Source organism: Sinocyclocheilus grahami, unplaced genomic scaffold (genome assembly GCF_001515645.1).
Source record: "Sinocyclocheilus grahami isolate Dianchi unplaced genomic scaffold, SAMN03320097.WGS_v1.1 scaffold932.1, whole genome shotgun sequence".
In the NCBI taxonomy this organism is placed as follows: domain Eukaryota; kingdom Metazoa; phylum Chordata; class Actinopteri; order Cypriniformes; family Cyprinidae; genus Sinocyclocheilus; species Sinocyclocheilus grahami.
In genome coordinates this window covers 357,625-365,517 of record NW_015506111.1, presented here as the reverse complement: position 1 = coordinate 365,517, position 7,893 = coordinate 357,625, and the positions used below count along the sequence as shown (strand labels likewise).

The following is a 7,893-nucleotide window of genomic DNA, read 5'->3' as shown; positions in this document are numbered from 1 at the left end:
AAGAGGTGTTAGTGAGGCCAGCAGGGGGTGCTCACCTTGTGGTCTGTGTGGGTCCTAACGCCCCAGTGCAGTGACGGGGACACTATGCTGTCAACAAGCACCGTCCTTCAGATGAGACGTTAAACCGAGGTCCTGACTCTCTGTGGTCATTAAAAATCCCAGGATGTCTTTTGAAAAGAGTATAGGTGTGACCTCGGCATCCTGGCCAAATTTGCCCATTGGCCTCTGACCATCATGGCCTCCTAACAATCCCCATATCTGCTGATTGGCTTCATCACTCTGTCTCCTCTCCACCAATAAGCTGGTGTGTGGTGGGCGTTCTGGCGCACTATGGCTGCCGTCGCATCATCCAGATGGATGCTGCACACTGGTGGTGGATGAGGAGATACCCCCTGACAATGTAAAGCGCTTTGAGTGCCTATAAAAGCGCTATATAAATGTAATGAATTATTATTATTATTATTTGCAAATTCAAATCTTTCATAACAATGGTCACATCATCACAAGCTTTCACCCATCATAACAGCAACTTTACAAACTCATTCTTCACAGCAATCACATCTTTACAGATACATTCCTCATATGAGTAACAACTTTACACAATCACAACTATCACAACTTTACAAATACATTCATCACAATTTTACAAACACATCCCATCACAACAATCACAACTTTACAAATACATTCCTTCATATTGGTTACAACTTTACAAAAACGCTGAATCACAACTTTACAAATGCATTTCATTACAGTTATTATATCTTCACAAGCTTGCACCCTTTGCCACTTTAAAAACACACTTCTTCACAGCAATCACAACTTTACAAATGCATTCCTCCATGTGGGTAACAACTTTATCACGCTTTGTTATAGAAATCATAACTTTCCAACAGAACGATCACAACATTTGGTATACAAAATAAATAAAACCATAGAATTTACAAATGCCTTTCATCACAATGATTACAGTTTTACAAGCTTATGCCCGTCACAAAAAAAACACTCAATCACAACAGTCACAACTTTACAAACACATCACAGTTTTACATACAACTTCTATCACAGGAATCACAACTTTACAAATATTTCACCATAAGGGTATCAACGTTTCAGAAACACTCGATCACAACTATCACATCTTTACCAATGTATTTCATCAGAACTTTACTAATAGACCACCGCAAAACTGTTACAATACTGTTATAATCTCACATTGTTCTACAAATCATAACTTTGCAACCAGGCAGTCACAATATTTTGTGCACATAGTAGATAAACATTTTTTTAATGTTTATGTATTTAATGTATATAATGTTTTTTTTTTCTTTACAGGCTGCAGCCATTTTCAATTCTGCATTTGGGAGTTTTCTGGTAAGTCTGATAATACAGAGAGATAAAAAAAGAGAGGAGAAAAGCAACAAATAGACAAGCAAACAAACAAAGAAATAAAAGCATAATGTGAAAGAGTTCCATTTCTCTGTCCTGTCTACAGGGGATTGTGTTCACTCCTTTTCTGCTGCTGGTGTTTGTGAGTATAACTCCTCTTTATTTGTTATTTCTGTTCATTGTGAATGTACTGAACAATAAGCATGTTGTGTGGGGGTGTTCTGTTTAGGTTTTGATCTATAATATATTGAGCCTATCTTTTTTTGTGCATGTTTATAGCTGGGCTCCTCGTCTTCTGTCCCGTTCTCCTCCATCTTCTCGCAGCTCTTCATGACGGTGGTTGTCCCACTCATAGTTGGACAGGTGAGGGAGGGAGTTGTTTTAGTAAATTGTGCTCTAAATGTGTTTTGATGCTCATTATTTCACACAGCCTATCAAATGCCAACAAAAGAGTAGTAAAATCACTTCTAATTCTTAATTAAGATCATGTTTTGTTTTACCAAGTTGACTTTGACTAATCTATGACACAGACAAGCAATAAATAAAGTGCAATAGTAAAATCTAAAATCTGCCTTTTGAGGAAAATCAATTCATGAATGGACAGAATCTCATTTCACATGCTAAAAATGACAAATAGTGCCTGTAAGAGGAAGGAGTAGGAGCGTTAATGTTTCTGTCCTAAATTATTTAACAGCAGAAGTGAAGTTAACAGGAAGACACTGCTATGATTGAGAATGTTTTGTGCATGTAGGTGTGCAGGAGGTTCCTGAGAGAGTGTCTGGACCGCCGGAAGCCTCCGTTCGGGACGGTGAGCAGCGTTGTTCTGCTCATGATCATCTACACCACCTTCTGCGACACCTTCTCCAACCCCAACATAGAGCTGGACCATCTGAGCCTGCTTATCGTCATCTTCATCAGTGAGTTTTGTTTTCAGTGCAATAAACAAATGTGACCCTGGAGCACAAAAGCAGTGTTAAGTCGCTGGGGTATATTTGTAGCAATAGCCAAAAATACATTGTATGGGTCAAAATTATTGATTTTTCTTTTATGCCAAAAATCATTAGTATATTGAGTAAAGATCATGTTCCATGAACATATTTTGTAAATTTCCTACCTTAATATTAAAATGTAATTTTTGATTAGTAATATGCATTGCTAAGAACTTAATTTGAACTATTTTAAATGTGTTTTTCTCAATATTTTTATTTTTTTGCACCCTCAGATTCCAGATTTTCAAAGAGTTGCATCTCAGCCAAATATTTTCCTATCCTAACAAACCAATGCAAAGCTTATTTATTCAGCTTTCAGATGATCAAAAAATAAATAAATTTGTGGTCCAGGGTCACCTTTTTACCGTAAGCCTATGAAGGTATATCATTAATATTGTTCGTTTTTCCGCCCATTTTTCAGTATTTTCCATTCAGTTGAGCTTCATGGCCCTGATATTTTTCATGTCTACAAGGTGAGAAACATGCTTTCACAGAAACACTTTTGTTTTCTGTCATCGTGGGTCTTTCTGTGACGTTCCGTGGTTTAGACATTATTCAGAATGATTATTAAGCTGTTTGTTTTTGGGGTTATACTTTCATTTGATTGACTAAACCTGACTTACTGACTTTGATGTGTGATAGACCACATAACGTGTGTTCATCTGTTTATATGTATGTGATGTTTTCAGGAAATCCTCTGGTTTCACTTCAGCTGATTCGGTTGCCATCATGTTTTGTGCGACTCATAAATCCCTCACTTTAGGTAAAACACACACGTCTGTCTGAGTAAAGCAAATATGAATGGTTTCCTACCTTCTCTAGCTGAAAACTCATGTTTGCTGTGTGTTTGTGTAGGTATTCCCATGCTGAAGATCGTGTTTGAGGGTTATGAGCATCTGTCTCTGATATCAGTGCCTCTGTTGATCTATCATCCCGCTCAGATCCTGCTGGGAAGCATCTTACTGCCCTCCATTAAAACATGGATGAGCGGCAGACAGAAGGTAAAGCACACACCGATTTGACCAAAACCTATGGAAGTTTATATAAAAAGGCTGTAAGTGTGAGAAAATGTAAACAGGACTTTCTGTGAAATATAAAGTTGCAATGATAAGAAATAATCCTACAATTGTGAGATGTAAAGATGTTTTTGTGAAAAAGTTCATTCTTTTTCCAGCTTTAATTTACTATTTTTTTAAATTTTGTATTTTGTAGTATTTTTACATATAGGAAAAAAAACTCTTCCATTTAAATATGTAATATTTTTTTAAGTTCACTATTTTCTGTATTTTGTCAGCCTAACCCCTTGGACCTAAAATAGGTTTTTAAAGTAAACCTGAGATTTTAACAACACATTTGCATGTTTGTAGTTCTCTGTTGTCGATTTATAGTCACAACTCGCAGGTAAACAAATAAAAATGTTCATATTTTTTAGTGTTTTATTTTGTTTTAATTAATCATTTATAATAATGAATAAATTATTAACTAAATATAATTTTTCATTAATTCATATACATAAAATCAAGTTTTATTTATATTTTATATTTATTTAATTGTTTGATTTTCATCAACTTATGAACCCAAGATAGGAAACCTTGACTTTAAAAAAACTGGATGCTGATCACTAATTCATCTTAAATTATTATTTTGTGAATCTGCGAGGAAAAAAAACACTAAATGTGAATGAGGTTGAACATTACAAATGGGCATAAAACACAACATATTCCATTTTAATTTTGTTAATTTGTGCTCACAACTCTGATGTGCATATCAGATTCGATTTCTTTTAAAAACTTAAAATCTGTTTCACAAGATGTTGAAATGTCAGACGAGACATTCCTGTGCTACAGTATGCTGGATCAAAGTTAATTTGGGTCTGTTTTAAAGGGGTCATATGATGCTTTTTTAAAGATCATTATTTTGTGTATTTGGTGTAACAGAATATGTTGACATGCTTTAATGTTCAAAAAACACATTCTTTTTCAAATACTGTACATTATTGTAGGTCCTCTATGCCCCACCTCTCTCAAACGCTTCGTTTTCTACAAAGCCCCTCCTTCCGACAAGCGCAGTCTGCTCTGATTGGCCAGCTGACCCAGTGCATTGTGATTGGCCGAACACCGCAAGCACTCGTCGGAAATGTAACGCCCCTTACCATAATCGCTTCAGCTTTCAAAATAAATGTAACGACAAAGCCCGAAAGGGGAACAGAGTCGTGTGACAGACACAGTGATGAAGCTGGTATGTGTTTGCAGTACACAAGCCACGGTTAAGACAGCTGACTCCACTGTGATGTGACCCCCCCCCCTCGCGCTCTCTCTCTCTCGCTCTCTCTCTCTCTCTCGCTCTCTCTCTCTCTCGCGCGCTTTCTCTCACTCTCTCTCTCACACACACACGCGTGCACACACACCCAATGCGCAAAACTCTGCATTTGAGCAGTCAATAGCAAATACTTAAACTAATAACAAAACAGTAGCTGATTCAGAAGCACCAGATTGTCATAGCAATAGATTGTCATAACAAAGCAAAGAATGACCTCCTCTCCTAGGTTCACGAAACGGTCATCCATAAAATGCATTGCTGTTCTGTTGAAAGTAATCTTAAATTCCTAAATGCATCTACTTTCGGAAGGCCAAATAAAGTGCTTTTGCTTTCACCTAGAAACACACAGCGTCTCCCTGACATGCTGCTTCAACACTAACTGCGGTTACTGAAACCACGCCTTCTTTCTTTGCGTGAACATTTGGCCGGCATTATGCTAATATTTCCACATAGTGAGGTAGATATATGGGGACGTGTTAGAACGAGGTGTTTTAGGGGGGCGTGGCAGAGTCTTAACTTTGATAAAGAATATCTCTTTGGTTTTGAGACTTTAGTCTTTGCAACTTCAGGGATCTTATCTATGCACAATCAGCTTGTAACACTCCAAAGAGAAAGGAAAACTTGAAATCGCATCATATGACCCCTTTAACACTTTAATTGACTTCCTTTACAGACACTAACACCCATATGAACTACACTGTCGATTGGAAGCTGTGAAACACTTGGCTGAGCCAAACCAGACCAGAATTAACGAGACCAAACCAGACAAGATGCCGGTCAGGCGGATGTTTACGTGAGATCAAGTGCCTTAACGCGACCCGCGGGACCTCAGACAGCCACCGGCCTCAGTACAGGAACTACAGACGATTCCATCAGCTTTTTTAAACAGATACATGAATGTATATTTTTATATGAAGTGTAAAATCTTTTCTTATTTCAACGGCACTCAGACTTTGTCAAATGGATTTATTTTTGTTTTTTAGACATCCAGGAAGAACTCCAAAGTCTTGTGTGTTCATGTGTGTTCAATGGGCTTTGGGGAATTTTACAGCAGTAAAAACTAAAGTGAAATTGCACTGCTAACATCCTTCACATTTACCTAATGATGAGAGTATTACTGACTCATTGTTCAGTTATTTTGATGCAGTAAAAGGTCAGCTGTAGTGACGGCGACACCATTTGACATGTTATGTTACTGAAGACAATAAAGATTGTCATAAATACTGTCTAAATGAGGGTTTGTGTGCAAACTATTTCACGTTTTGTCATGCAAAAAAAATGACAACAAAACAAGTATGCGACTTAATAAATCTGGATTTATTACATTTATTTTTAATCATTATTTTCATTTTTTCAAATCAGATACAGATTGAATATTTAGTTAAACCCTGATTTACCTTCAGTAGATGTTATTGTGTTCAAACTTTCTTTTGTATCTAATCTATCTGGTTTAAACTGAGCTTTTAAACTAGTATTCAGACTGAAATACATCTTTTGTAGTTGTTAAACACAAGGCAAAAGCACTTTCTGCTTTGTCTTAAAGTCTAAAGAGGTTTAATGCAGTGGCTGTGTTTAGATTTACTTCCATACTGTTGTTTTTTTGTTGTATGTGAAATACACATAAAACAATTGAACAGTATTATGCAAAAGCTTAAAGTGCTATTTACAGATTGTAGTATGAAATTGTACTTAAAGATGTCTTTTGCCAGTCTGATTACATGAGTCAAGAAAGAATAAATGGAGTAGATGAAATGAGACACATTAGAAAATCGCATGAGAAATGGAGTAGATTAGATGAGTCACACTAGAAAGAAATGAGTCACATTAGAAGATCACATCAGAAATGGAGATGATTCACACTAGAAAGAAATGAGTCACATTTGGAAGAAATTAGTCACATTGGAAAATCGCATCAAAAATGCAACAGATGAAATGAGTCACATTTGAAAGAAATGAGTCATATTGGAAAATCTCATCAGAAATGGAGTAGATGAAATTAGTCACATTAGAAATGGAGATGAGTCACACTAGAAAGAAATGAATCACATTTGGAAGAAATTAGTCACATTGGAAAATGCAACAGATGAAATGAGTCACATTTGAAAGAAATGAGTCACATTGGAAAATCGCATTAGAAATGGAGTAGACAAAATGAGTCACATTGGAAAATAGCATCAGAAATGGAGATGGGTCACGCTAGAAAGAAATGAATCACATTAGGAAGAAATGAGTCACATTTGAAAGAAATTAATCACTGGAAAATTACATCAGAAATGGAGTAGATGAAATGAGTCACATTAGAAAGAAATGAGTCACATTTGGAAGAAATTAGTCACGTTTGAAAGAAATGAGTCACAATGGAAAATCGAATCAGAAATGGAGTAGATGAAATGAGTCACATTAGGAAAAAATTAGTCACATTAGAAAACCGCATAAGAAATGGAATACATGAGATGAGTCACATTTGGAATAAATCAGTCACATTTGGAAAATCGCATCAGAAATGGAGTAGATGAAATGAGTCACATTTGAAAGAAATGAGTCACACTAGAAAGAAATTAGAAAGAAATGAGTCACATTGGAAACACACTAGAAAGAAATGGTAGATGAAATGAGTCACATTAGGAAAAAATGAGTCACATTTGGAAGAAATGAGTCACATTGGAAAATCGCATTAGAAATGGAGTAGATGAAATGAGTCACATTAGGAAAAAATGAGTCACATTTGGAAGAAATGAGTCACATTGGAAAATAGCATCAGAAATGGAGATGAGTCACACTAGAAAGAAATGAGTCACATTAGGAAGAAATTAGTCTTATTTGAAAGAAATGAGTCACATTGGAAAATCGCATCAGAAATGGAGTAGATGAAATGAGTCACACTAGAAAGAAATGAGTCACATTTGGAAGAAATTAGTCTTATTTGAAAGAAATGAGTCACATTGGAAAATCGCATCAGAAATGGAGATGAGTCACACTAGAAAGAAATTAGTCACATTAGGAAGAAATGAGTCACATTTGGAAGAAATTAGTCACATTAGGAAGAAATGAGTCACATTTGGATGAAATTAGTCACATTAGGAAGAAATTAGTCACATTTGGAAGAAATGAGTCACATTTGGAAGAAATTAGTCACATTAGGAAAAAATGAGTCACATTTGGAAGAAATTAGTCACATTAGGAAGAAATGAGTCAC

At 36.0% G+C, this 7,893-nt stretch overlaps 1 protein-coding gene across 1 annotated transcript in view; it reads left to right on the top strand.

Moving 5' to 3' along the window:
- LOC107564417 (sodium/bile acid cotransporter 7) overlaps window positions 1–5,918 on the top strand; it is a 7,990-nt gene extending 2,072 nt beyond the window's left edge. Inside the window, exons 4-11 of the mRNA XM_016249510.1 lie at window positions 1,336–1,374; window positions 1,496–1,531; window positions 1,669–1,752; window positions 2,141–2,306; window positions 2,800–2,851; window positions 3,068–3,141; window positions 3,234–3,379; window positions 5,371–5,918. Of these exons, the coding sequence (XP_016104996.1) occupies window positions 1,336–1,374; window positions 1,496–1,531; window positions 1,669–1,752; window positions 2,141–2,306; window positions 2,800–2,851; window positions 3,068–3,141; window positions 3,234–3,379; window positions 5,371–5,388 (615 nt within the window). The 3' untranslated portion in view covers window positions 5,389–5,918. The remainder of the gene's footprint in view (window positions 1–1,335; window positions 1,375–1,495; window positions 1,532–1,668; window positions 1,753–2,140; window positions 2,307–2,799; window positions 2,852–3,067; window positions 3,142–3,233; window positions 3,380–5,370) is intronic.
- The last annotated feature ends 1,975 nt before the right edge of the window (window positions 5,919–7,893 follow it).